The sequence below is a fragment of the Anser anser genome (assembly GCF_964211835.1).
Source record: "Anser anser genome assembly, chromosome: 6".
Classification (NCBI taxonomy): domain Eukaryota; kingdom Metazoa; phylum Chordata; class Aves; order Anseriformes; family Anatidae; genus Anser; species Anser anser.
Window position 1 is genome coordinate 23,337,928 of NC_139726.1, and position 26,615 is coordinate 23,364,542.

Here is a 26,615-nt window from a genome sequence, read left to right on the forward strand (position 1 = left end):
GAGCCTCCAGCGCGGCGGAGGCCGAGGGCAGCGCTCAGCGCCCGGCCCCGCTCCCCCCGCGGGAGCCCGGAGCGAACCCGGCGGGCAGCGCCTTCGCTCCTTCCTTCCCTCCTTCCTTCCTTCCTTCCTCCATCCCTGGGAGCAGGGCTCGCCTGTTTCGCTCGGACGGCGTCCCCGAGCGGAGCTGACCGCTCACCCGCACGCCTTTCTTCCTCCCTCTCTCTGCCTCGGTAATGACGTCCTCCAAGGGTGAAATGATGGAAAGTATATTCATAGGCATGATTTCCATTAAGTATCAATTAACCTGCAGCCTCAGCCATGCGTGCACGGCGTCAAGGGTAAATGTGCATCTCATTTCCCAGCACTCCGCTCGCCTGCGAGGAAATGACCCGGAGGGCCCCTGCCCCTGCGAGCTGCCGCCCTCCCGCACCGGGACCCCCGGGCCGCCCTCGCAGCCTCCCGGCCTCCTGGCCGCGGCTCCCCCGGCGGCTCGGCCTCGGCGGGACGGGCGGCGGCGCCCCGGGCAGCGCGCCCGCGGTTATCGCGAGGCATCTGCGCGGAGCCTCGCCCCGCGCGGCGGGGGACCGGCGGCTCCTGGCGAGCGCGCACCGGCGGGGGGAGCGGGGGCGCCGCGGCTGGGGTGGATCCGGGCAGGGCCGGGCCGGGTTTTTTTCTTGCCTGAGGAGCGGCACATGTAAACTGAAGCCAAAAGTCCCCCCTGAGCTCATGAGCGTGTGCGTGCGTGTGTGTGTGTGTGTGTGTGTGTGCGTGCGCGGGCTGCTGTGTGCCTAATAGGAAATAGTAAAAGCAGTGAGGCAGGTCATTTTGGGAGCGATTATATTCCAGTCCTGGTCACCGCATACACGGAGAGCAGGAGAGGGGAGCGCACGGGCGAGCGGCGGCGGCGGCACCATGAGCGCGGCGTAGAGGCACCGGCGGCGGCGGCGGCGGCTGCGGCGCGGGGGAGCAGCGCCCCGTGCCCGCGCCCGCGCCCCCGCCGGCCGCTGCCCCCTCCCCGATGAGCTCCTACTTTGTCAACCCGCTCTACTCCAAGTACAAGGCGGCGGCGGCGGCGGCGGCGGCAGCGGCGGCGGCGGCGGCGGCGGGGGAGCCGCTCAGCCCCCCGTACTACGACTGCCACTTCTCGCCCGAGGTGAGCGGCCGCCACGCCGCCGCCGCCGCCGCCGCCGCCGCCGCCCTGCTCTACGGGAACGGCGGGGCCGCCGCCGGCTTCCCGCAGCCCGCGGCCGGCGGGGCGGGGGGCGGCGGCGGAGCGGCCGCGGACTTTTACCAGCCGGCCGGGGGGAGCCCCACGGCCGCCTACCAGCCACCTCCTCCTCCCCCTGCCGCGCCTCCGCCTCCTGCCCCCTGCAGCGGGGTTACCTGTCACGGGGAGCCCGCTAAATTTTACGGATACGATAACTTACAGAGACAGCAGATTTTTACGACACAGCAAGAGGCCGAGCTGGTACAATATCCTGACTGTAAATCGTCCAGTGCTAATATTGGCGAGGAACCAGACCACTTAAATCAGAGCTCGTCTCCTGCTCAAATGTTTCCCTGGATGAGACCACAAGGTTGGACGCAGTCAAAATTTGCTTCCATCTCACGTCTGAGTTCGAAACTTTTCTTTTCCTCCTCCCGCTTCTTTCCCCCTGCCTCCCGCTCGCTGCCTCTGCCTCCCTCTCTCCCTGCCTCTCTCTCCGCGACTCCTGTAACCGCGACGGCTCGTGATAATAAAATAAGACAGGGAGCAAACAGGAGCCTCCGGGAAGGCGGCTGCCACCCGAGAGCAGCCCGCAAAAGTCGCTTCCCTGGCACCCGGGCGCAGCTGACACGCACGGCAAGGCAGGGGGCTTAAGGGCGGGGGGCAGCTGCCAGATAGAAAAAAGATGCCCCCCCAAACTCGGCCCCGCCACCTCCGAAGGCGCCTGATGCATCTGCGTGGCTGGGCTTTGGGGGTCTATTTTTGTATATATATATTTTTTCCTGCGCCCGTATGTATGGCTCTGGGCTCCTCCGGGTCCTCCGCGGTCTGCTTTTGCCCCGCGTCTCCGTGCCGCTTCTCTCGAGGGATTTGTGGAGGGGCCCGAGCTCTGGCTGCCCGGCCCGCTGCTGAACGCCGTGCTTTGAACGACAGCACCAACCCCCAAAATCCTGTGTTTTTGTTTTAAACAGCAGCGCCGGGTAGGAGGAGAGGAAGACAAACATACAGCCGATTCCAGACTCTAGAGCTGGAAAAGGAGTTCCTTTTTAACCCCTATCTGACCAGGAAGAGAAGGATCGAGGTGTCCCACGCACTAGGACTCACCGAGAGGCAGGTAAAGATCTGGTTTCAGAACAGAAGGATGAAATGGAAAAAGGAGAACAACAAGGACAAATTCCCCGCTTCCAGACAGGAGGGAAAGGAAGGGGAGGCCAAAAAGGAAGCACATGATCTGGAAGAAGACAGAGCAGAAGGCCAGACGAATTAAATTTTGCCCTAAAAGCCTTGGAGAAAGGCTATCGAAATAACGAGCGCCACAGCCCGAGACATCTCGGCCCCGTGTCCCCCTGGACGTGGTCCTGCGGGGGACGAGTGACCCCGTGTCCTCCGCCTGACGTCCCCCTGCTTCGGGTGCTTCGGTGCTTGCGGTTTTGTTGCGTTTTGGTCTTAACCGTTCCCGGAACAATCTCTAGATTTAACAGTTCATCTAGTCCTTTTTTTTTTTTTTTTTTGAAATTTGATACAGAGTTTGTAGCAATACATTTCTAATGATATATATATATAAATATATATTATTTTTTGCAATATTAAAAGACGGTGATTGCGGGAATCGACATAAACTTCCAATGATAAATACCAATAAACGAGACATTTAACAATGCTTTATTAATCAAGACAAGTGCACTCGTACTATTTTAATTCTTATTCTTATCTAAAGTTGAATAAATTAAATAAATTTAATAAATTTGAATAAAAGATCTTAGAAATATATAAATCTTCTACTATCGATATTTGATTAAAATAAACCAAAATTATTCAAATATAAAATCGACCGGCTTGCTGACATCCTTTCTGTAATACACTCCTCCAACAAGCGCCGGAGACTCTGAGATAATCCCATCTGCCTTTCCCCTGCCTTTCTTCTCACACTGGAAATTTGGGAGGTGACGGAAACGGCCCCGTCCAGTTCAAGCTCTGCCTTGGCCCCCAGCCCCCGGCGGGGTCCCTGTGCACCCCCCTTCGCCACCAGCGTGTCGGGGATGCGGAGGTGCTGGGTCTGACGGACACGAGGACCACGACCCGCTCTCCTCCCGTGGGTGACCCCACGCTCCCTGTCGGCCCCGGGACCCCCCCGACGTGTGCTCCTGGGCCTTGCTTTCGTGCCGAGCAGCGCAGCCCTCGACCCCGCGGCGCCGTGCACGCGGCCAGCCCGAGGGGGGGGGGGGGGGGGGACGGCAGCGGGACCCCCCCGGGGCCCGGCCGGCTTCGAGGGGCTCCGCCGCGGCCCCCACCCGTGGGGGGCTCCCGGCCTGGCGAGGCCCGGTGAGACCAAGCCGGGCCCAGCCTCCCCGACGGGGGGCGGGCGAGCAGGGAAGAGCAAAGTGTTTGTGGCCTTGCGTGGGGGTTTCTCGGGAGCTGGAACGGTTTGTGGATCCAAAGCAGGCGTAAATACAGAAAAAAAACAGGACATTCCCCCGACGTTGCGGCCCCGGGTGGGTGCATTTTGCTGCTGCCTCACGCGAGTGCGGGGAAGCCGAGCCCAGGCGCAGACCCTGCCGCCGCGCCCGGAGCGGTTTCCGCAGCCACGGGAGGAGAAATCCGCTCTGAGCAGCAAAGCGCTTTCATTTATCCCCCCCTTTCTTCCCTCCCCTCCCTCTTGCTCGCGGCGGGGTCGGGCAGATCGCGCTGTCTGACGGGGCGGCTGGGGGCAGCCTTTGGGGAACAGCGGGCGGCGGGGACAAACCCCACCAAGATTTCGGCGTCGCTTTTTCCCCGGCGCCTCGTGCCTCCAGAGAGCGATGGCTGCCTGGAGGGAAGCGCAGGAACGCGGTGCGACATGCGACAAACTCGGGCTATCTGCCCGAGAAGCAAGAGCGCTGCCCCCCGTCGGAGCAGGCACGAAGCCGGGGCCTCGCTCGGAGCCCGTCCTCCCCGGCCCTTCGCCCACCGCCCGCTCCCCCCGGGACACCGGCGGCCTCCCCGCCCCTGCAGGGTCCCCACACCACCGAAATGGCCGGGGCTATCTGGCCCGGGTTTGGGATTTATACAGCGGGGTTGGTTCATTTCGTTCCCCTTCGCCTCCCCGCTCTCCGCTGCCCAGCAAGGCACGCTTCAATTCCTGCGAAGCGCCAGCTCTAGAGAGAGGCAGAAGCAAGCGGAGTTATTGTTCTGGTTTTATTTTAATCGCGTAATTGGTTAAAGCTTGTAAACGCGTGGAAACTGCGGCAAAGCCGTGAAGTAAACATTTTGCTGCATGAATTTGCATAAGTGCGCCGGTACCCCTAGTGTCCGGGAAGGATGTGGGTCTGGCTGTAAGGAAGCCCAGCCGCCTGGCACTGCAGCAGGCTGCCCTTTCGGAATAATTCTCGCACCGGCGGCACCGGCACGTCGCCTCCCAGCCTCCGTCCTCCGCCGCCGTGGTGGTGGAGGCTCGGGGAGAGGCGCAACGGGGCCCTCCGAGTCCCCCCCTCCATTTCTCAGGCTAGCGTTTGCTCGGGAAAGAGCTGCTGCCGTGGTTGGTTTTAATTTCCAGACAAAGAGAACGAAATTAAAATATTCCTGACGAAGTTTCCGTTAGCGTTGCTTTCCCAGGGCCGACTGGGAACGCAGCCACGCAGCCACAAACTAACCCTGTTTTGTAAGGGCCTAGTGGTAACGGGGACTGTCCCTATCTTTTTTTGCAAAAAAAAAAAAAAAAAAAAAGAGGGACTTTTTTATGTACTTATAAAGGTATTTCCCGCCCGTAGCCTGGCAGCCGAATCTCTCCCTCGTTTTTACTCGGAGTCCTGCTGAGAAGAAGAGAAGCGAGGCAGGAGCTGGCCTTGGCGGCCGGCAAACCCTCCGTGAAACAGGGGCCGTCGAGCTGCGGAGCCAGCAGCGGGCTTTGGGGAGAGATAAGCCGCAGACGTGCGGGTCGCGGCAGAGAGGGGCTGCCCGTGAGAGCCGCAGCGCGGTGGCCCGGCGCCCTGGGTGTGGGCAGGATTTGTCCCTTCCCACGCGGGGCAGCTCTCCGCGGCCGTGGGTGCTGCAGAGGCCCCGGGGAAAACGCCCGGTGCCTCGGCCAAGCGATGCGCGGCACGGGTGTGATTTTCACGGGCGTCTAATTCACTGAAGCAGCGTGTTAAAAAGACCACAAGTCGTTAGGAAGGTTTATTTTGGCTAGCTTTATTTTCCAGGCAGGTACGACCAACACGGAGGGCACCGACGGAGGGCTCTTGCTGTTCTCTGAAACAAAAACAAGCGAGAAACAAGCACAATTTTCGTTCCCTGAGCCGAGCACTCCCGGTGGGCACGGGGCAATGTTTTAGCCTTTTCGGAGTGTTTTCTGAGAATTACATTTTCCCCTCTCGGTGTCTCCCCCTGGTCCGAGCGGCCCTGCGGAGGTTTTGCGGCGGAGGCAGCCCCGCACGAGGAGGCTGCGGGGAGCCCCCGCTCCATGACAGCGCCCGGCGCAACCTGGGGGACCCCCAAACTTCGCCGTGGGGACAAGGCATCAGCTCGGCTCAGCCTAGCTCTAGGTCGGCGGCGACTTCGGCTTCAGTAGTGGGCGCTAAAGGAAACACGTTTTCTTTTGGGGCCCGGCTCCGCGGGGGGGCGGAAGGCGGGCTACGGCCCCCTTTCGTTGGGGCAAGAAGCGGGTCCACCGGGGGGGCAGTTAAGAGCCCCCCTCTTATCCCCCACCCCCGTGGGGCTCCGCGGACTGGCGGCTGCTGCGCGGAGGGCGAGCCTTGTCCCCGCTGCTCCGCGGAGCCCCGCGCCCCTGCCCGCGCCCGCGGGGCCCCGCCACCCCTCCGGGGGCGCGCAGGCCGCGGGCAGGCGGGACCGAGGAGGGGAAAAAAAAAAAAGAAGTGCAGCGCGCAGGCGAAAGAAACATGGCGCTGGGAAGCAGTATGTGCAAAATCCGCAAGGAATTGCAGTAAATTCCTTTTTGTTTGAAGAAAATTTACAACTTGGTAATAGACCTTTTTATGACCTATTTGGGCTCGTCATTGGCTGCGGCTGGTCATGTGCAGGCAGCGAGCGCTTTCATGGCCTTTTCCTGATTTCCCTGGCGAATTTCCCCCTGCATTCTGCCTTCAGAGAGCCTCAGCCCCTCTTTTCCTAACCTTTGTCTACGCTGAGGTGTACGGCAGTCGCCGTGATGTTTGTGCACCGCTCCCCGCATCCCGCGGCCGGCCCCGCCGCCGCTGCCCCGACACCTCCCCGGCCCCGCGACGCCTCCTCGGCGGAGCCCCGCTTCGCCCGCCGCTCCGCGCCCCCGCCGCTGCCTCCGCCACTCGGATTGCTACGCGGGCGCAAAATGGATTACAGCGACCCTCCCGGGCTCCTCTGCAGGCGGGCAGAGCCGCGAACCGGTAAGCACTCGGCTCCCCGCGGGCTGGCCGCCGCCGCCGCTCCGCGCCCGCGCACGGCCCCGCACGGCGGGGGAAGCGGGGCACGGCGCCGAGCCCTGCCCCCGGCCCTGCGCCGTCACCTGTCCCTCGGAGCCCTTATTACTGCCGCTATTCTCATCAGCGGGGTGGCAGCTAGCGCCGTTACTGCTGCTGCTATCCCAAGCAGTCCCGGCCGGGCGGTGCGCGGTGGGGCGCGGAGCGAGCCGCGGCCCCGCGCAGGGCAGCGCAGGGCTGGCAGCAGGACGAGTCCTCCAGCGAGAGGCCCCGTGGCTCTGGCTGTGCTTCCCCTGCCGGGCTGGAGCCCTGCGCCCTGTTTGCGCGCAGGGGCTGCCCTTTGAGGAAGGGCGCTGGCGTAAGCTGGCAGCGGAACAGGTGCTTCCTGCCGCCCCGCCGGGAGCACGGCGCTGCTGCCCCGGCCGCCGCTTCCCCACCGCCAGCCCCGGGCGGCTGCAGCGGGGCGAGTGCGAGAAACCGCGGGGCTTGTGCCGCGGTGCGCACAGGAGATGGGATTTGTCCGCCTTGCCTGCAGACGCGTGCGGGTCCCGCACCGCCTTGCCTATCCGTGTGTGTGCACCCGCTGCCTGTGTGTGTGTCTGTACTTGGCTACACCTCTGTGGAACACACTCTGAATTATATTATTTTGAACGTGCCTCTATAAATTCTTTATCTTTTTTTTTTTTTAATTATTACTATATTGCATATCTCCGCTTTTAAAATGTTAATCCGCCGTAGAAAATCCGCTGCCCTGTATTTAGCGCTCACAGCGTTGGTCGATGACGGAAACGCACCATGCATTGCACAGGAGGAATTTACCAAATCGCCATTTACCTCAAAGGCAGCCACTTATTTAACGGTAAAGCAAAATGCCTTGATTAAACCATACCCAAGGAGGGTGGAAAGGCGTGGAACCTGTCCCTCATACATATTTTGAAGCCACGGGGGAAATTCTTCTTTAATCCACCCTCGAACACCTATTCGGCTTGCAAAAGCAGAGCCAGAGCCAGGCTAAGAGATGGGGTGCCTTTCCCTCCTGCTCTCGCTGTCCGCGCTAGCTGACCGCCCCGCGCTGCTGCAGGATTTGGGGATTATTTGGGAGGAATCGTTTGCAACACAGCACCAGTCTTCGAGAGTAACTTGGAAAGTATGCATTGCGTTAGGTATCAGCCTCTGAATACCTCCTAGGTGACACAGTAATTATAGTTGCTTGATAATAAATCTCTCCAAAAATTTCGAAAAATCCTGTCCTTCAGCGCTTTTCAAATTATTCGTAGCCTGCGGGAAAACAAGAAAACAAAAGCAGGGTGTTCTAACGAATTCTGATGTGAGTGTGTGTCCACATGTTGACACATACGGATACACACATGCATTTATGATCCCACTAGTTTATGTGGGTGTTCGGCTTCTTTTTTCCCCTCCTAAACGGCTTTCTTCCTTCTGTCCTTTTCTCTCTTCTTTTTTCTTTTTTTTTTTTTCCCTTTCATTCCTTTCATTAACATTAAAACACACATATGTATGTGTAAGCTCTTAAATACGCCTACGTATGTCTATTCCTAACAACGCCTTTATGCACATATCTATATATATACGGCATATATGAGGATCGCATTGTTATTTATATTTATATAAATACCTATAGAGAGCCTGTATGTCTGTATATGTGCATGTGCGCTGAAAATTGTGGAATACAGTTTTCGCATTCAGATTTCTCACACCTGCTTCATTTTTCCACCGTGGTTAACAGAATTTATTACTCATCTCTCTCCTTTTTTTTTTTTTTTTTTTTTGAAAGGAAACAGACGATTCCTAACCTATACTTTACTGACGTAGGGGCTGTAAAAGAACAACAACAAAAAATAACAACCAGGAAATTGCAGCTCGCGCTCCCTCGCAATACCCAGGTATTGCTGGCGCCGACTGCCATTTCGGAAGTCAGGCTGGGGTCCCGCTTAGCCGCGGAAAGTTGCCTGGAGGAGAAGGGCAGCCTCGGCTCCCCGAGTCTGGCAGGGGGGTGCTGCAAGGGGGAAAGCGATGCGACCTGTGGACCCGAGAAACCCAGTAAGACTGAGAAAAGAAATACACGTTGGTTTTGTGCTCTTAAGAACCGCTAATCCCACCGATTCGTTTATGTCCCAATAATGTTTCTCTTTTCCCAAACAAATATATTTCTCACGGGGTGTTTTATGAGCGCTGGGGGCAGAAAAAAAATCGGAACAAAGACAGTATTTCACCCCTTGGTTGGCAGGCAGCTGTTAAAGGTATTTACGGCTCTACTGCAGTGCGGCACTCAATGCTGCTGTAGCGCGAGGGGAAAAAACAGGAAGTGAAAGGGAAAGATGAGGCACAATAAACCTTGCAGCGAGGCTTTGGGGCCGGGCCGGGCGCGGAGGAAGGGTCCCTGCCAGAGACAAGAGGCAATAAAAGCGCATTCAGTGCCCGCGGGGGCTGCTCACACCCCGGAACCTCCGCGGATGCGCCTGGGGGAGGGGGCGGCAGGGGAGGGGGGCACGGTGGGATCTCCCCCACCCGTGCCCCTCCGGCCTCCCCTCGAGGAGCACACTGCGAGGCCGTGGGGGCCGTGGGGACGGCCGTCCCGTCCCAGCCGCCCCGCCGAGCGCCTCCAGGTGCGCCCCGAGGGGGCGGCCCCGACGCGCGGCGCCTCCGCGGTCCCTCGCGGAGCCCGGCGTGGCCACAGCGGGACGGGGGCGGCCGGAGGCTCTCGGGCCGCTCGGGGCTGCGCCAAGCTCCGCGGAAGGCCCCGCTGTGGAGGCCCGGCCGTGGGGTGGGCTCGCGTGGGACGCGTTAGGGACGCCCCGGCCCCGACGGCGCGGTCCAGGGTCACCTGCCCGCGGTGCCTGCCCTCGGGGCCGCCGGGCCTCGGCGCGGTGCTGCCGCCGGGGGCGCGGCAGGGCCCGGCGCCGCCACCAGCCATTTTGTCTCCCACGGCCTCTTCCAGGAGAAGGCGCTGTAGGACAAGCCTGGCCGCCTTCCCTGCCCGGGAGAGGGGCCCTCCGCCCCGCCGCCCCCCGCTGCCCGCCCCAGCCCCCGGCCCGCAGCCCCGGCCCACGCCCACGGGAGAGGCCCACCGGAGGGCCGGGGGCACCGCCGCTCTTTGGGGGCCCTCCCCCTTGAAGTCGCCCCTCTACCTCCGGCGACGCGGCCTCCGGCCCGTTCCGGGTCCTGCGCGCATCCTTGCGGCCCCTCCGCGCCCCCCGCGACGGGCAGCGACCCGGGGCTCACGGCAAGCGCCCCGCCGCCCTCCCGGCCCCCAGAGCGGGCTCCGATGTCAGGCAGCCACCGCATCCCCGCTCGCCCCTTCGGCCTTTTCGGTGCCCGCTGTGCCCCCCGAGCCTGGACGGCGGGTCCCCCTTCCTGCCCCTCACCTGCAGCCCCCGGGGCTCGCCTTCCCCCGCCGTGCCCGGACGTGACCCCGGCGGCCCCCCGGCTGTGCCTGCCCGAGCCCGCCGCTCCCACGGCCCCCGGGCTCCCCTCCCTGCCCCTCGCTCCTCGCCCTCTTCCCCCGCGGCCCCCGGGGAGCCGCCGCCGCTGCCCCCGTTTGATGTCGGGGCGCGGCCGCCGCCGCCCTGCCCGCTCCCGGGGCTCCGCTGCCGCCGGCTCTGCCCGCGGGGTGCTGAGGGCAAGCGGCCTTTGCATCCCCACATCCTGCTCGGCGAGGGTAGGGGCTTTGGGGTGACTGCAGGACGGTCGGGGGTGCGGTAAAAGCAGGCAGCGCTAATGGCGTCGGACGCTCTCAGGGTGCTCGGTCGGGCTTCAAAGGGAGAGCTGGAGCCTGTCATTTGGTCCTGGGGGTAGGATGCTGGTCGTGGCGGCTATCAGGTAGCATCAGGAGCGACGGCGCTTTACCCATGCGATTCAATTTCCCCAACCCTTTTATCGCAACAATTACCAGAGGTAAACCAATTATTATTGGGTTACTTCAGTCCACAGCTTATCCACCTCCAGATCATCAGCCCCGAAAATGAGAGCTGTCATAAAAGCCTAGAGAATGAACTGGCCAGAGCTTCAAAGCCAACTTTCACATCTGCATGTTAGAATAGGAAATGTGAAAATGCCCATAATTCCCTCTTGGAGATACCAGGGCTGGCATAATTCAGTTGCAGAAGCATTCATGTCGCCCCTAAGATCACAGGGAGCTCCATATCTCTCCCATCAGCCCCTCTCCATCCCACAGCCCTTTCCCAGCCCCAGCCCCGCATCTCCAGGACACTTTGGCCCCCGGCCGTGTTCGGCCCGGGCCGCCGCTGCCTCCCCGTTTCCCAGGCCCCGATGTCTCGGAGCCGGTGGCCAAACCCCGGCCTTTTCCTCCATCCCCTGCGTGCCCGGGGTGCAGTCCCCACATTAGCGACTCAGGATGCAGCCCCCCGGGGGGCAGGACAGCTCCCACCCCAACCCCTTGCCGCCACTCAGAGCTCCTGGGCGAAGCCCCCCGGCGTCCCCCGGCCCCATAGGCCCTGGCCCGGCAGCAGCGGGCAGAGCAGGGCCGAGCCGTGCAGCCGTGGGGGGCGGGGAGGGGGTGCCGGGTGGTGAAGCACGGACACAGAGCAAGGGGGGCAGCGGTAGGCAGAGCATCCCCGAGCCGTAACGAGGCAGCAGGGAGCCTCGGGACGCCTCCTGGTCTCTGGCAACAGGAGAACTGATCGGCTGTGACCCCAACAACATAAGGAGTAGGACGGGAGCTAAAGCTGCCCCTTTTCGGGAAATTCACGGGGATATGACCGGGGCTCTCCCCCGGCCCCGGCGGTGGGAAACGGCCGAGAGAGCGCAGACCAGGAGGGACGAGACTCCCGAGTCTGACAGGCAGCACCCAGCCGGGGACAACCGGGGCCATCAGGGGCCAAGTGGGGCCAGCAGGGGCCACCCGGGGCCACCGCCCCGCAGGGAGCTGGGGCTGACGCGCTCTGGGGCGCTGAGCCCGGCGGCAGGGGAGCGGGCGCCGCTGGCCGCAGCAGTCCGCGGGCGGCCACCGACGGGGCGGACAGGGCTCCCCGCCCTCTGGGGAGGGACAAGCCCCTCCTCGGAGGCACCAGCAGCTCCTGGCCACTGCGACTTCCTCGTCGCAGCCGTGATAGATGGGGAGCTGATGCCCGGGGTTCTTTATGCAAGGGCGACTGTGTGAGTGCCAGGGACATTTGACTTCCTGTGCTCAGGGTCCTTGAAATTCTCATTTGCTAACTCACACCCTGCTCCCTTCACACCAGAGCTGTTTTATTGTTTTATAACCCTCCTTAAACTTCCAGTCCTCAAAGATCTCATTGTGGCAGGCTTCACACTTTCTCTCTTCCCAAAGCCCAGTGCCCTCGCTGCTTGCGGCAGTTTGGTCGCTTGCAAACGTCCGTCGGGTGCCTGGCGAGCCCGCAGCCCTTGGCACCGCTCCCTCGAGCAAAGCGCAGGAGGTGAAAGAGTCAAAACCGTTTTCCAGGGGCTCCTGACCAAAATGTCGTAAAGGTCCGGGGAAGGCAGAGGGACCCCCCGGCACCCCGACCTAACTCCGCGCTTTGTCCCGTCGGTGTGCCTCCCTGTCCCCTAAGAGATGCGAAGGGATGCAGGGAAGGTCTTGAAGTGGTACCCACAGCGAAATGCGGCCGCTCCTCTCTCAAGAGCAATTTGGGAGCGCTCAGTCCCCTCTTGGCAGCTTTCCCTGCAAGATGCTCGTTAAAACGGCCGGCATAACGCCACGGAGCTGACCTTCCGCCCATCCCCGCTACCCTGAGCCAGTCCCGCTTTCCAGAGCAGATTCAGCGGACCTTTATTTAGCGAATAAAAGTTTAAAGCTGAAGGTTATTTATGGTTCCGCGGAGATAGGTCCTGAGTGGCTATTTAGAAGCACGTGATTCCAATAAACTTTGTTTTATGGCTTGAGAGTTGACAAGCCAAAATATAATTCCCACCATAAATTAGTTTAAGAGCATACAAGTGCAGATGCTTTCGTTCCTGGAAGCAGTAATCGGGGAAGTGTTAGCAGGGAGCCGTCTGCGGGAATGCGGCCGTGCAGGCACCCCCGCTCCCCGGTCCCCCCGGCCCCGGGGAGAGCGCGCAGTAAGTCCGCTACAGCCTTCCTTCGGCCCGGCGCGCTCCAGTCGCTCCGGTGTCTTTGTGCCTCTGGGAACTGGGCGAGCGAGCGAGGTCCAAACGCTGCTTCGCCCGGAAAGCCTTGCCCGAGCCTTGCGCTGGGCAAACGGACAGGTAGAGCTCGAGGGGCCGGGGCAGTGCTGGCATTAGCTGGCTGCGCCCTGGCTGAGGTTTCCGAGTGTGGTGAAACATCTCATTCGAAACTAACCTGGGAAAAAAAAAAAAAAAGATTAAAATAACAAACCAAAACAAAACCAAAAAAAAAAAAAAAGAGAAAAGAAGGGGGACAGAACAGTAAGGTAATGCTCAGAGCCGAACGGCCGATATTGTTCCACTGCCCTCGCCGTGCTATCCAGAGTGCACAAAACTAAAAATATATTAAAAACCAAAAACTGTCTTGGGAATCTCTGTCTAGTGAGCTGTTGATACCTAAGCTATTGCTCTGTGTGTAATACAACTCTCCCAGGCATGGTAGGAAAGCAATAGAAGAGGTGAAAAATCGCTTAGAGGAGAAAAAAAATCACAAAACAATATTGGCGTTTTACTTTTTAATATGCAATGCTTTTCAGGAGCATTAGACTGAATATGTGTTGTTTTCCTTAATGTGAGCTTTGAATGTATTTCTTAAAAGATGTGAAGGAAAGTTCAAGTCAAATTTGTCCTCCTACAATGCAAACAAAGACGCACGTCTCGAGTTTACCGTTTGGATAATTGTGTGATCTTAAAGGGCTACTCTTATCTCAGAGTAGTCCGAGATTTATTCCTATAAAACTGTCGTTCTTTTTGTTCTTAGCTTGCATACAATGCTGTATTGCATATTGTGACATTTTCTGGGTGATGTTTTGGCGAAGGTGATCTGAATATTTCATTTGTAAGTGACTGAATTGCCACAGAACAAAAAAAAGGCCTTTGTTATTCTTTTTTTTCCTTCAGTGAAAGAGGGAGGTCTGACTTTTCATCCCTTTAGAAATTATGTGGTATAAAATCTAGACTATGAATATTAAAAGTGAAAGATCACACCCCAGGCACAGGGAAAGCATGTATTCATAAAAACTGTCTGAATGCAATGTGGTCCTCATTCGGAAGGGGCTTCCACCCCATCACTCTGCTGCTCGCAGGATTTACCACCAGCTCCTCTCTGCCTTCATCTATCAAATGTGTTCTGTAACTGTTCTCAAGCAATATCACCCGTATGTGGAATACAACAGTAACAAACGTTTTTATTGCAACAGGTTCGGCAACATGGAAGGACACCCACGGTAAGTAGCCTCTTATTTCTTGCAGAATTGGAGTTGGTTGGAAATGCTGTTTCTTCCCCTCGGACCGGAACAATTAAACGCGAGGTATCCCCGCTGAACGTTGCCGCAAGCAATCGAACAGAGAGGGCTGCGTCAGCGTGGGAAGGCTTTGGGGAAGGCTTTGGGGAAGGCTTTGGGGAAGGCTTTGGGAAGGCTTTGGGAAGGCTTTTGGGGAGTCATCGTGCGCCACGGCGTCCCAGGCAGCCCCGGCTGGGGACAGGGCGTGGGGACAGGGGCTGGTGGCGCTGCCTCGGGGCCGCACAGGTGTCAGCCCTTGGCCACCAGCAGTGCCGCCGTCCCCGCGGTGGCACCGCATAGCGCCTCCCCGGCGGGTCCCCAGGCAGAGCCGGGCCCCGGAGCCCAGCGCCCGCTCCCCCTTCTTTTCTCCTCGGCTCCTTCGGCCTCGGTCGCAGCGCGGCCGGGGGGCACCGGCCGGCGGTGGCGGTGGCCATTCGTGCGCGGGGTGGCGATGCCGGAGGGCAGGGCAGGAGGGGAGAGGAGCGGAGCGGAGCGGGGCGAGCGCTCGCCTCCGCGCCTGCGGCGGCTCCGCGGGCGGGCAGCGTGCTGCAGGGTGGGCGGGGGGGTCTGGCTGCGTGAGGGGCTCGGGCTTCGGGCTGAGGCTGCCCTCAGAGAGGAAAAGCAAGGCTGCGGTGTCTGGGGATTCAGTACGTGCACGTCGCCCTCCCCGCTCCTGCAGATCGCGCTCTGACTGGGAGCGTGCACAGGAGCGGAGCCGCGTTTTGTCGCGTTTTTCCCCGTTTCCTCTCCCTGCTAGCGATAAATAATCTCTTTCACTACTTCGGGCCGGGCGTCTCGTTCTCGTTTTGCCTTGCGTTGCGATATTGGGTTTGGAGCCATTTAAATACGAAATAAACAGTAGCCTCGAGCACTGCATTTTTAATTTTGTTCCGTAGGTAACTTTCCTCCTCCATAGCTAGCCCTGCGCTACGTAGATGCCCTTGGCGTTTTATTCCCGGGCCGGCCCTAAATGTATGGATTACTTGTTTTCTGCCAACCTACATTTAGCATACTGATTATGAACAGGCATACAAAAAGCCTGATAGATCAAAAGCATTTTGTATGGGCAGTTGAACAGGAGGTGAATATATAACGCTTTTGTTCATCAATAACTCTTTGGCTTTGACCTGTCTGAGCAAGTCGTGCAATAAGGTGAAACGCAGGTCACAGCGTCTAACAAATATGAAAATGTGTGGTATTAGGCAGAGCAGGGACTTGCTGCCTCCCCACCCCAGCGCTGCCCCCCGGGCAGCCCTCGGAGGGCTTGTCCGCTCCGGGGGGGCTGCCCCGAGAGCGAGCTGGCTTTGGGGGGCGGGTGCTGCCCGGCCCGCTCGGCAGGGCGGGGGATGCCCCCCCGGAGGGGGCACCCCCTCCCTTCAGGGAAAGGAGGGGAAACCGGGAAGAGCCGCTAAAATTGCTGGGAGGAGATTGAAACGATCGGGGGGGCGAGGGGGGAGGAATTAGGGACACGAAGTCGTTTCGAGTTGCACTTGCTGTGGAGATGATCCCACGGCAGTCGTAAGAAAGCAGAAGTTTAAAAATAGCATCCCCCAGATCGGGCAGCTGGGAGCTGCAGCCAGGCAAACAAACCGGTGCAGATCGCTCGGACAAACGTAACACCCCCAAATGTGCCCTCTGCAGCGGCTGGATGTATCACACCCGCACCATTATTTGTCCTTATGTTGCCCGTTTGAAATAGTCCAAGGAGAAGAGGTTGACCGCAGGACAGCAGAGAGGAGCTGGGTCAGACACAATTCATGAACTTTTGTACTCCTGTGTGCTGCTGTCGACAAAGTAAAAATAATGAAACTTGGTGATATGTTTGTAAATGATTTCGGCTGACCTCTCGCCCTGCCCTTCACCATAAACGCTACGGCGGGGAGAACCTGGGAGGGTGCGAGGCTGCGGCTCACACGCAGCCGCGGGATAATAGCTAGACCGGCATGATGGGACGAAGGTAAATTTGGAAATTCTCTGCTTCCCGAGAACAGCTCCCTCCAGCCTCTAATCTCGTCTTTTTCACAAATCGCTGTTTCTGTTGTCGTCTGTTTTACTTCTGTTTCGATTTTTTTTTAATTCTATTTTTTTTTTGGGGGGGGGGGAGTTCTAATTAGGGAGAATCTGTTCAGATTCGTATTAGACTAAATAGATAAACACCTATTTTCTGTGTGATTTTAACTGTTATTATTCTAAATAGCGCAATTTGACTGGTAGCGTCCGTTTTCTGTAGCAAGGACGTAAACCGCAAGCATTTAAAGTGCTCAGCAGGTCCTTCTGAGAATTTGTTAGTCGAAATTCGTCGCTATAAATTGGTGCAGAGTCGTAAAGCTCTATTTCATCAATAATAACAACCGTGAATCTTTCCTGAAATCCCACCTTCCTGCAAACCCGTATTTCAGATCTCAATCCCAACAGAATAGTTTGCATTCCTCAGAAGACAGTAAGGAATAAGAGAATGGCAATGACCTGCTATATGGTAGATGAAAACAGAATGTTATTACGTTGTCTATATATACCCTGTAGAACCGAATTTGTGTGATATTCATATAGTCACAGATTCGATTCTAGGGGAATATATGGTCGATGCAAAAACTTCACCTTTCTGCAAATGGTTAGAAGTTTAGATACTGACGGAATCAAAAGACGTGTGCGTGTTGAACACGGAGAAATTCTAAAAGTTTTGCTGCCTCTCTCCTATTTACCAGATTTCAGAACGTCTCTTAAAATTTCACTTGTCGTTCAATCGTAACTCTCCCTGGCAGACTGTGAAGTTAAACAGTTAATCTCACAAGAAGTAAAAAATGACTGAAAAAAAAAAGCCTACCAATCAGTGAATGAATCTTTAAAAAGATACTGATACATTAGCTAGACGTGCTAGACGTTAGAGAGTTAGCAAAATTTTCCTGTCAAGTGTCCAGATCTCACCAAAATATTTACGACACCAGCAAAAGCAGCACTCGACTCACTGGAATGTATTTCCTTGTGCTCCAGGAATGATACTGATGAATGAAGACTGAATTTATCTCGTTAAACCTGTGATATTTTTAACCTAATTAAATGCCATCTCCAGTCCATTTGACTGGACTTTGGTGTCTAAAAATGGACAGTTTCTTGTTATCTGTACGATTTCATATGCACATACGCCCAGACTTTTGTATAAGCATGTGCGAGCCTGTGTGCGTGCACACGTATGCACACGTATATATCGAGGCTTGCACAGTGAATGAGAAGTTACTGATTGCCTAATTTTATTCAGCAGAACTAAATTCTGGTAACTTTTGGATGACCTCTGCAAGACAAAGACAGGACAGATCTATTGTACATCATATTACCCTCTTCTTTGATGCCTTTTCTTTTTCTTGCCTTCTTATCAGTTTCCTCCCTTTTAATCGCCCTGCAGCTCCTCGCTCTGCATTTCTTTCGATATTTTATTTTAAGGCACGTAACAAACCCTGGTGGAAATTCTGGCTGGTAAATCAGACGAGAGGGCAGCGGAGGTTAGGAAAGTCAGCCCAGACAAAAGGCTGCCTGTACCTGGGGGTCAGGGAGGCGGCGGCCGCTTGATGAATATTCCTAAAACTCCGGTATCTGATTTGGAGGGTGAAACCTGCCGGAGAGGGGTCACTTGCTTACACGTATATTATTTAGTTAAATTCGTGGAAATTATGAGCTGCACACAAATCCGGTGATCAGCTCCCTGCCTCCCCATTGGCCGGGCCAGTCACATGCACGCCTAACTTTATTCAGTTGACAGCAAGTAGGAGGGCTCTATGGAAGGAGAAAAAAAGACAACACGAGAAAAATTAGTATTTTCTACCTTCAGAAATTAATGGCCATGAGTTCGTATATGGTGAACTCTAAGTATGTGGATCCCAAATTTCCTCCTTGCGAGGAATATTTGCAGAACAGCTACCTAGCGGAGCAGGGGGCCGAGTATTACAGTGCCTCGCAGGGCTCCGATTTCCAGCATCAGGGGCTCTACCCACGGTCAAACTACAGCGAACAACCCTTTAGCTGTAGCAATGCCCAAGGCTCCGCCGTGCAGCCGCGGGGTCATGGACAGGAGCAATCCGGCCCACCGAGCCACTTCCCCGGTCAAGCAGAGCATTGTCCACCGCCTCCAATGTCCAACTCACGAGCCTGCGGCCAGCAGCCAGCCCTCAAAGCCCCAAACGGGTCAGCAGTTAAGCAGCCAGCAGTAGTTTATCCCTGGATGAAGAAAGTCCATGTTAACTCGGGTAAGGATCCTCTTCTTACTTTGCTCTTCTCCCCCGTTCCCGATTGTCCTCAGAAATGCTTTGGTCGAGTCCTTGCGAGACTCGTGGACGAGGATTTGAAGCCGAGGTAGCCAATTACACTCGTCATAAATTTTTATTGCCGAGGAAATAGGCCGGTGGCCGTGTGGGGCTTTGCCGAGCAGGAGAAAACTCGGCTGCAGGAGCCGGGCAGAGGCTCGCAGCCCACCTAGCTTGGGGCCGTGGCGCCCGCGCTGCGCACGGGGGAGAGCAGCACGTCCATTGTGAGCTCCTGGGCTGGAGCCAGCCCGGCCACATGCTCGCAGCTCGTGAGGTTTTGTTTTGTAAAAGTCGAACCGGAAAGTCAAGATTAGCTTTGTAAAGTTCTCCGTATTTTTTTCCCAGTGAACCCCAATTACAGCGGAGGGGAACCTAAGCGCTCCCGAACAGCTTACACCAGACAGCAAGTCCTAGAACTGGAAAAAGAATTTCATTTTAACAGGTACCTGACCAGGCGCCGCCGTATCGAGATAGCCCACACTTTGTGTCTCTCTGAGCGCCAGATCAAGATCTGGTTTCAGAACAGAAGAATGAAGTGGAAAAAAGACCACAAACTGCCCAACACTAAGGGCAGGTCTTCCTCCTCTGGTTCAAACCCACATTTACAGACTGTTCCCAAGGACCATCAGACTGACTTGACAACTTTATAGAAGAGGTGAAATTTTCCATTTCATCCTTCGATTCTGACCAGTACTGTACATAACTGACACTATCCAAGCAGAACCTGCATGTAGCAGCTAAGGACTCGAGAAACTGTCATCTTTCTTTAAGGTACTGTTGTACAAAGGAGACAAAATGACGCTACTTTGGACTTTATTTTATTTGCCTCTGCTAGCACAACCTTAAAAAAAAATAAGGAAAAAAAAAAGCATCATGCAGGCAGTGGGAATTGGGAAAATATTAAATGAGACCTTCTGTCCATAAAAAGTAATAAATCATTGAAAATGAAACTGTCCTGTGTTTCAGTTTTGAATTTGAAAGTGAAGGCTTGATGCTTTATTTTGGGATTTTTGCTTTTAATTGTCTTTTGATCCCATGCAATTTCGGGATGATGCATTTGGGCAAGTTGAGGACAGGAAATTTATAGGATAGTCTTTCATTTGAGCATAAAGACTAGTATTTGTGAACTTTTTGTGCTGCTTTACCTTTCTTGGTGTAATGAAAATACTTGCTCATTTCCATAACGTCTCAGAAGATGTGCATAGGAGTTAAGTGAAAACGGGTTATTTTATGCTCTGCTAGTGTTAGCGTATTTATTTATTTGTTACGTAGAAGAGTGACGATAAAAAGAAAAGAAGAAGAGTCAAACCAAAAATGGGAAAGGGGAGCTGAAATGCAGGATTTCTCCTTCCCAGTCTCATGAACACATGTATAATGTTTACTTGTCTTGAATGTACACAACTTTCTTGTCCCATTTTTTCGAATTTCCTTCTCTGTGACTAGGAAAAGCATCCCTGCTCCTTACCGTGTCCCCTCCAGGGCTAACAGGCTAGAAATCCGTTTCCAAAGCCTGCTCTGCTCAGCGCTGTCCTTTAAACCAGCGGTACCTCATTTAAAAACGAAAAATAAACTAAAAAGAAAACCCCGGAGTGAAAAATCAATGCGATTGCTGGGATTGTCCGAGCCATTCGAAGCTCAAAGCTAAACGCGTTCTTTCTGTCCAATTTTAAATTTATTTGCTGCCCAACAGAGGGACAGGCTGTGTGGGTTGTGTCTTTGTTTTGGGGGGAGTTATTTTGGTCTGTTTTTTTGTGTGTTTGGTTGTTTAGTAGGTTTGTTTGTTTGGGGGCTTTCTTTTTTTTTATTTTATTTCCAAGAGTAGTGATTGTTTTTAAGCAAACTACGATGCATGAGTGAAATGATTGGAAACCTCAGCAAGTTAAACCGTGGGTAAGAGGGAAGGTTTTCATGGGAGCAGAGCTGGTCTGATACCCCAGTATTTGTCTACGGCTGCTGCTTGCATCGTGCCAAAGTTGTAGTGCGTTGAGCCTGCATTGTAACTACCAAACCCAGCCAAACCAGCTCCCTCAGCCACCTACACCACCGCTCCGGCGATTTTAAAGCTCAGCCCTTGTCTCCTCTACCCTCAGGGCAGCCTGGGAGAGGGACCATATAATCGACATTTTAACTAGATGATTCCATTATTAAAGGGAAAAGGGAAAAGAAGGAAACCCAGGGCAAACGCTGAAGCTGCACTTCTGTAAAGGGAGCTCGAAACAGCAGCGTGTGAGTTAAGTGCCCATCTCTGGGCTGAGTGCTTCCCACTGAGGACTCGCTGCTTTCTGAGCTCACTCGGGAAAACACTGGCAAAAATGGGCTTGAATGAATTCGAAAATAAAGGGCGAGCTTTTCAAAATGAGGGTATTCGTCAGGATTAACTATGGCCAGCGGTTAATTTCTGCCCTTTTCTCATCCCTAGAAGTCCGCAAAGTGTCTTGTAAGACTTGGTCTTTTGTTTTAGAGCCTGGAGAAAACTCTTTGTTCTTTCTTAGGGTTAGCCCAGTTCTCAGACTTGCACATGGCAATACTTGAATATCTCCACGTCGTGATATTAAAGATGGATATTCCTGCATTATTCGCATCATTGTTTCTATGACAAAAAGCACAGAGTTCATACATAGTAAAGACGTCTTTTTTCTGACGCCTTCACGTTGAGAAGCTGAAAAGGTATTTTACTGAAGTTCGGCTAAATTGCAGGAACAGGTTCACCCAGAGGACAAATTTTCTATTCGATTAGTTGTATTTCAGCCGGGAAGAGTGACCTCTAAACCCTTAACCTTTTGGACCCAAACTGCTCTTCCCTTTCTCTGCCATGGAGAGCAGTGAGCAGCGGCGCTTGAGGAGGGAATTCCTTAGACGAGTTTTCAAGTTTTGTTACACCCAGTCCCTGCGGTAGGAGCCTTTCGTCTCCAGAGTTGGCCAAAGCCCTCCCTTTGCTCTTGGTGTGCATCTAGGGAAAGAAAAAAATAAAAAGGGGGGGGGGAGGGGGGGAGAAGAGGGGGGGAAAAAATCCCTCTCTGGCTGCCCTTCTTGAAAATACCCCCCTCTCGGACCCCCACTGCTTACTTAGAGCCTGTGATAAGTTGGCTCGGAGCAGGGCAAACACGTTACTCGGGAGAGAGATGCCAAGTTTGGCCTCTGTGGTACTATTCTGAAAAATAATGTCCTCGGATAAGCAAACCCTGGCTTTGTGCTTCTTATCGACCGAGATCGCTCCCCAAGTTAAAGGGCCCAATTCTGCTCCCAGCTTTCCTTCCCCCGCCCACTGAAGTCAAACAGGGATGTAGCTGCGGGCAGAATTTGTCTCATTGTCTTTTGAAATGTTAATATCTCCAGGATGAGTGTTGGGTTCAGCAGGCACAGCTCTTACAACCCTCTTTGCAAGTCCCCTTTGAGCAAGGCTGGGGCACTGTTAAGTTTACATAGTTGTAATTGCGTTGTAAGCCCCGAGAATATGTGAACTGGAGGCAGAAAGGACCAAAATAAATAAATAGTTTCCAGCTGCCCATGCTCTGAAGGGTCAGGAATGTGGGCACTAGCGACCAGGAGCACGCACTGGGCATTATCTCCCGTGGAAAACGAACCTGAGATTTCATTTCCATTGTTTTTTAGCCCTTCCCCAGAGTTATTTTGTGCAGGAAGGGGGCTGTTTGTTTTTGTTTTTCATGGATGAAACGTTGTGTATTGAAGCCTTTGTTAAACGATCGCATTGTCCAGCAATACTCATCTCTGTCAAAGTGTGATGCTTTTTATAGACTTTACCAATGTTTTGCTGCCATCGATTAAAGCGTTATTTATACTATTTGTCGCTTGTAGTTTTGATGTAAGCCCTCCATATACGTTTGAAATAATAAAAGGTGTAGAGAAATAGCTTCTGTTTTGTACCTTGAACAAACAGTCCTTACGAGGTGGGTCTCTTCTGTGGAAATGCTTGGCCCTCCCATCATTACAAAGTTAAAAGATGGGTGACTCTGCATAGCATCCTTCCAAATGTCCCTTTGAACAGGTTTGCTGATTGCCCCAGCCGTAATGGTGTGACTCCAGGCCAAGCTGGAGTCTATATTTACATTTAGGCTGCTGTTAAAAGTGCCTGTCATCCATTTGCTACTGCTTTGCATTTAACAAGCCCTCCTAGAATGACTCCCGGATTTATGCATGTGTGGTAGGAAGCAAGGAGCCACACCTGAAGTCACCTCGATCCCCACACAGATGTGTGCCTTTTAGGTGAGTCCGGGAAGAAGCCAATTAAGAAAGAAATGGCAACCTGAAATTACATTGCAGCGAGCAGCTTTCTCTGAGCAGCAAGTTTCACTTTTTCAGCTGATGCAATAGAAAGATCACACGAAAACACAAACTTGGAGAGTCGAAACTTTCCCATGCACCTAAGGCAAACATCATTTTTTCCAGCCCTGCGTAAGCACCTCAGACAACAATACGTCCCTCTGACTAGGAGAAGTCGATGGCACTATTTTTGTCAGAAGTATTTGTCAGGGAGGACTTGTCCTCTCTTGGAGCGTGGTCAAGGCACGAGTCCAAAAATACAGTATCTTGTTCAGATGCTGAAAGGAGCGTAGTGCACAAAACAAGGCAAGTGCCCTCAATGCCTGAAGAGCGGGGGGGCGAGGGGGGGCTGTGTATTCACAAGCACACGCTCACTAAGTTTAAATGCTGAGACACATTTTGTGATTATACTTTCTCTGTCTGCTGTTTAATGGCTCCTCCTGTTACTACCGATACATCAATACAGTTCTGTATATTATATCACCACTAGTCGTTAAGGTAAGAATGAAGAGGAAAGGCAGAGTCAATAGCAAACACCCCTCACTGTACAGTACAGTAAATAGGGACCTCTCAATGCAGAGCCACACAGCCTCCAACGGCCATGTTTGTTAGCCCTTTCCCCTGATTTTTTTTTTTTTTTTTTGCAAGCCTAGAGACCAAAATAATCTTGCTAGGAACAGTCATAACAGGCAGAATTTCAAAGTGCAAGGAAGATGATAAGAATAGATTTCTACAAGTCCTGACCACGTGATTTGCGAAATAATTAATTCAGCACGTCCCTTAAGAAACACGGAGTCGTCATTAATCTGCCAAGCAAAGGACTCTATCAGACTTGAAAACTGAAGAGATCCCAAGAATATAATATACAAAGGGTGCAGTCCCTCTCTCTGCACACCTAGCTCTTTGGTAGCTGCCGAAAAAGAGACGCCCGGTATGTAACCATTTTTCTTTTTGGTACTTTTATTCCTTCTTATTTAAGCCTTAATGAACTTAGCTGTCAAACGCGTGACAAATAGGGCACGCTGCTTCCTGATTTCCAGCTCGGCAGCGGCCGGGAGCCGGACCGGGCGCAAGCGGTGACCTTTGGTTCCCAGGGAGCGGGGGGAAGCGGAGCGCGGAGCGCCGCGGAGCGCCGGGAGGAGGCTGCCGCGGCCCCCGGCGGCGCCGGCGCTGGCCGCTGCCGCCTGCGCGGGGAGGCGCGGAGAGGCGCGGAGCGCCCCGCGGAACAGCGCGGCTGCCAGGGCATCCGCCGCCCGCTCCGAGCCGCGGGGAAAGGCCGCGGACTTCTTTTCAGCCGGGGTTGTAAATCTGGCCCCGCGTCCTGACAGCGGGGCTACCGCGGAGGCTGCGCACCCGCGAAGCCAGCCCCGGGTGCGCCGTGCCCCGCGCTCCGCCGCCGCCCCAAGGCCGGCCCCGCTCCGCTCCCGCGCCCCGCTCCGGCCGGCCCCGGCCCCTGTCTGTCGGCCCCCGGCCCCCGGAGCACGGCCGCGGCCGCCTGCCGGGTCCCAATCGATAGCCCGCGCTGAGGAGAATCGGAGGGCACGGTGTTATGGAAAGGCGCTCTCCACAAACTCTGTGAAATATGGACCACGAGCCTGAGGTTTCTCTATTAAATCCCAGAGTCAGCTGGAAATACTTTCTGCAAACAGGATATTCTTTATTATCCCTTGCTGGAGTAATTTCTAAAAAACCGTAGATGGTAGCTTTTTATTACTTCCGTTTCGGTGGCAGGACAGAGACAAAGTTTCCGATGTTATGAATTATACATTCAAACAATAACACATTAATTCAATTATTCAAAGATGACAAATGTTTATGTGCTTTGCTAGTGACTAAGGAACAGATTTGCTACTTCACCAGAACTCCTACGTTTTTATCAATGAAGTTTTATATTATCCTGCTGGTCCGGGAAAGAAACCAAACTCCACCAAGGCGCGCAGTAAAATGGACCCGACCATAAATCGAAGCCCTTTCATAAGAGCGTTTATTCCTGCATATAGCCCGGGCTATTTTATCAGTTTGACAATTGCCGGAGTTGTTGTTATAAATCATCATAAGTAATTCCTGAAAGGGTGCGAGGCTGCTGGGGGGCGGGCGGAGACTGTAAATCTTTCTGTTTTATTGCTCTATGAACATATGCTCCGATTGAAGAAGTCTTAGATCCTTTACTGGAGACAAATTCACGCAAAGCTGGAGTCCCACCAGCGCCGAGGATTAACATTTCCTTAATACTTTCTTAGTCCCCTCTGCGATGTCTTAATTCTGGTGGCGAGGGCGCTCCTTTCTTCCTGCCGGCCTCCATTTTTACCTTAAATTTCACATTTTTTAGCCCTAGCCTCCGAGCAGCCACCTCGCGGCCTCGGGACTTTTTCCAGGGCTTTCCGAGCTGCCCCCCGAGGAGGCATTTTCTTCCCCAGCCTCCTCGTGCTCTGGGCTCGACTGGAGCCCAACTTTCCCCTCTCTGTGGTGTGTGGGAAGAGAAAGACCTCGTCGTCATCCCAAATGCCCGAAGCCCTGCAGAAGAGCCTTCGGCCGTGTGTGTACACACGCGAGCGTGCACAGGGGCATGCGGGGCTCTGCGTGTGTACACACGGGCGCGGGGGCTCTGCGAAAGTACACAGACGCCGAAATATATGGCTGACGGAAAAGGATATAAAGAACCATTCCCTCTTACTTGAGGCGAGATTTAAGTGCATCATTTCGAAGAAATATAGGATTATAAATCCGAAGCCGTACACAATAATTTACATTGAACTTACGCTTCCATCACCGGACTCCAATCTTTTCATAACTGGTTTGCAAAGTCAGGAAAAGCAATGTAATTTAGATAAATGTTACAATGCACTTACGGTTAGTATTGTAAGGTAATACGTTACTGTCACATCCCCGTGCTTTGGATGGTAATGAAATCATAGCAGATGTTAGATTAGGTGTGGTGTATTTATAGCTACTGATATGTTAGAAAATCAAACAGAGAAGCTAATATATATGTATTTTGCCGAACTGGAATTGTTGGGGAGCTTTGCGGGCACACATGACGGATATACTCCAGGGTTGCTCTGTGTCTCTACACACACACGGAGAGGGGAGGCAGGCTCAGGGCAGACACACACACGCACAAATGTCATGAGTTTTTTTTTTTTTTTTTTTTTTCTTTCTCCCGACGCTTCTTTAGCCTCCAGACAGGGGTAGTCCCAGCAGCCCAGCATTTTTCCCGGGACGGAGAAGGAGAAACCCAAAAACCCGCGCTCGCCGGTCGGCCCGGGCGCCTTGCCGCCGGAGCAGCGTTGCTGCCGAGCTGCCCGGGGCTCAGGCGGTGGGGTGCAGCCGGTCCCCAGTTCCTCCTCTCGCTCCACTCCCTGGCCGTACCCGGCGGAGTTCACCTCTTCCCCGGCGCTCGGGCGGGCGCGGAGCGGCCCCGCCAGCCCCGCGGGGCGCGTAAGTGCGGGAGCCGGCCGGCGCGGTGCGGTGCGGAGCGGTGCGGAGCGGCCGGGGAGCGGGGCGCGGGGCGCGGGGGTGTCGCCGCCCCCGGTCCCGTCTGGGCAGCCCCGCTGCGAGGGGGTGAGGGGAGCGGGCCAGCCTCAGCCCCGGCGAGCTGCTCCCGCGATCACGTGGGCGAATGTGGCTGGATTTTAGGGCAGTGCCTATATTTCTGGTCAGAAAGGGGGTTCTCCTGCTCTTCCCCAAAATTCTTCCATGGCCGCACGATTTAAAAACAAAACAAAACGAGAGCCGGCCAGTTGCCGCCTTTGATTCCAGAAGGCTGATGGCTAAAGGGTTGTGTGTTGATTTTTTTTTTTTTCCCTAAACCCCAACAAATTCCGATTTCCACTCGCTCTCTTTTATTGGTAGTTGAGCCTGTGCCTGTTTTCGTTCTATCGGGAATTCTGGTGTGTGGAAATGTCTGTAAAACCGCAAGATCAGGCTTAGGACAGTATTGTCTGCAGACAAAGGGTGAAGGATATATTCTAAAAGCTGCAAGCACAGATCCTGAAAAGTGAGGAGCCCAGGTTTATGATAAATTGACACACAGGTA

The 26,615-nt window shown here is 54.7% G+C and overlaps 3 protein-coding genes across 12 annotated transcripts in view; all 3 read left to right on the plus strand.

The window, feature by feature from the left end:
* Positions 1–240: 240 nt before the first annotated feature.
* On the plus strand, positions 241–3,034 carry HOXD8 (homeobox D8). 4 transcript variants are annotated; one of them, XM_083841008.1, is made up of 3 exons: positions 241–338; positions 1,430–1,577; positions 2,179–3,034. In XM_083841008.1, exons 1-3 carry the CDS (start codon positions 255–257, stop codon positions 2,472–2,474), a joined length of 528 nt encoding a protein of 175 aa, XP_083697134.1. In that variant the 5' UTR covers positions 241–254; the 3' UTR covers positions 2,475–3,034. The 4 variants fall into 4 exon arrangements, with proteins under 4 accessions (XP_083697134.1, XP_083697132.1, XP_083697131.1 ...); XM_083841007.1 differs by lacking the exon at positions 241–338 and adding an exon at positions 443–1,153; XM_083841006.1 differs by lacking the exon at positions 241–338 and having other exon boundaries at positions 391–1,577; positions 2,182–3,034.
* Positions 3,035–6,424: 3,390 nt separating this feature from the next.
* HOXD3 (homeobox D3) overlaps positions 6,425–26,615 on the plus strand; it is a 30,698-nt gene continuing 10,507 nt past the window's right edge. For 2 of the 7 annotated variants that reach the window (XM_083840996.1, XM_083840998.1), the window contains exons 1-2: positions 6,451–6,561; positions 13,920–13,946. The gene's annotated coding sequence lies outside the window, so the exon portion shown is untranslated. Of the gene's footprint in view, positions 6,562–13,919; positions 13,947–22,793; positions 23,511–23,541; positions 26,613–26,615 lie in introns of those variants that run through there. The other 5 variants (XM_083840995.1, XM_083840994.1, XM_083840993.1 and 2 more) reach the window with 4 other exon arrangements.
* Positions 13,956–22,166, plus strand: HOXD4 (homeobox D4). Its single transcript, XM_083841009.1, has 2 exons — positions 13,956–18,241; positions 18,644–22,166. Exons 1-2 carry the CDS (start codon positions 17,833–17,835, stop codon positions 18,946–18,948), a joined length of 714 nt encoding a protein of 237 aa, XP_083697135.1. The 5' UTR covers positions 13,956–17,832; the 3' UTR covers positions 18,949–22,166.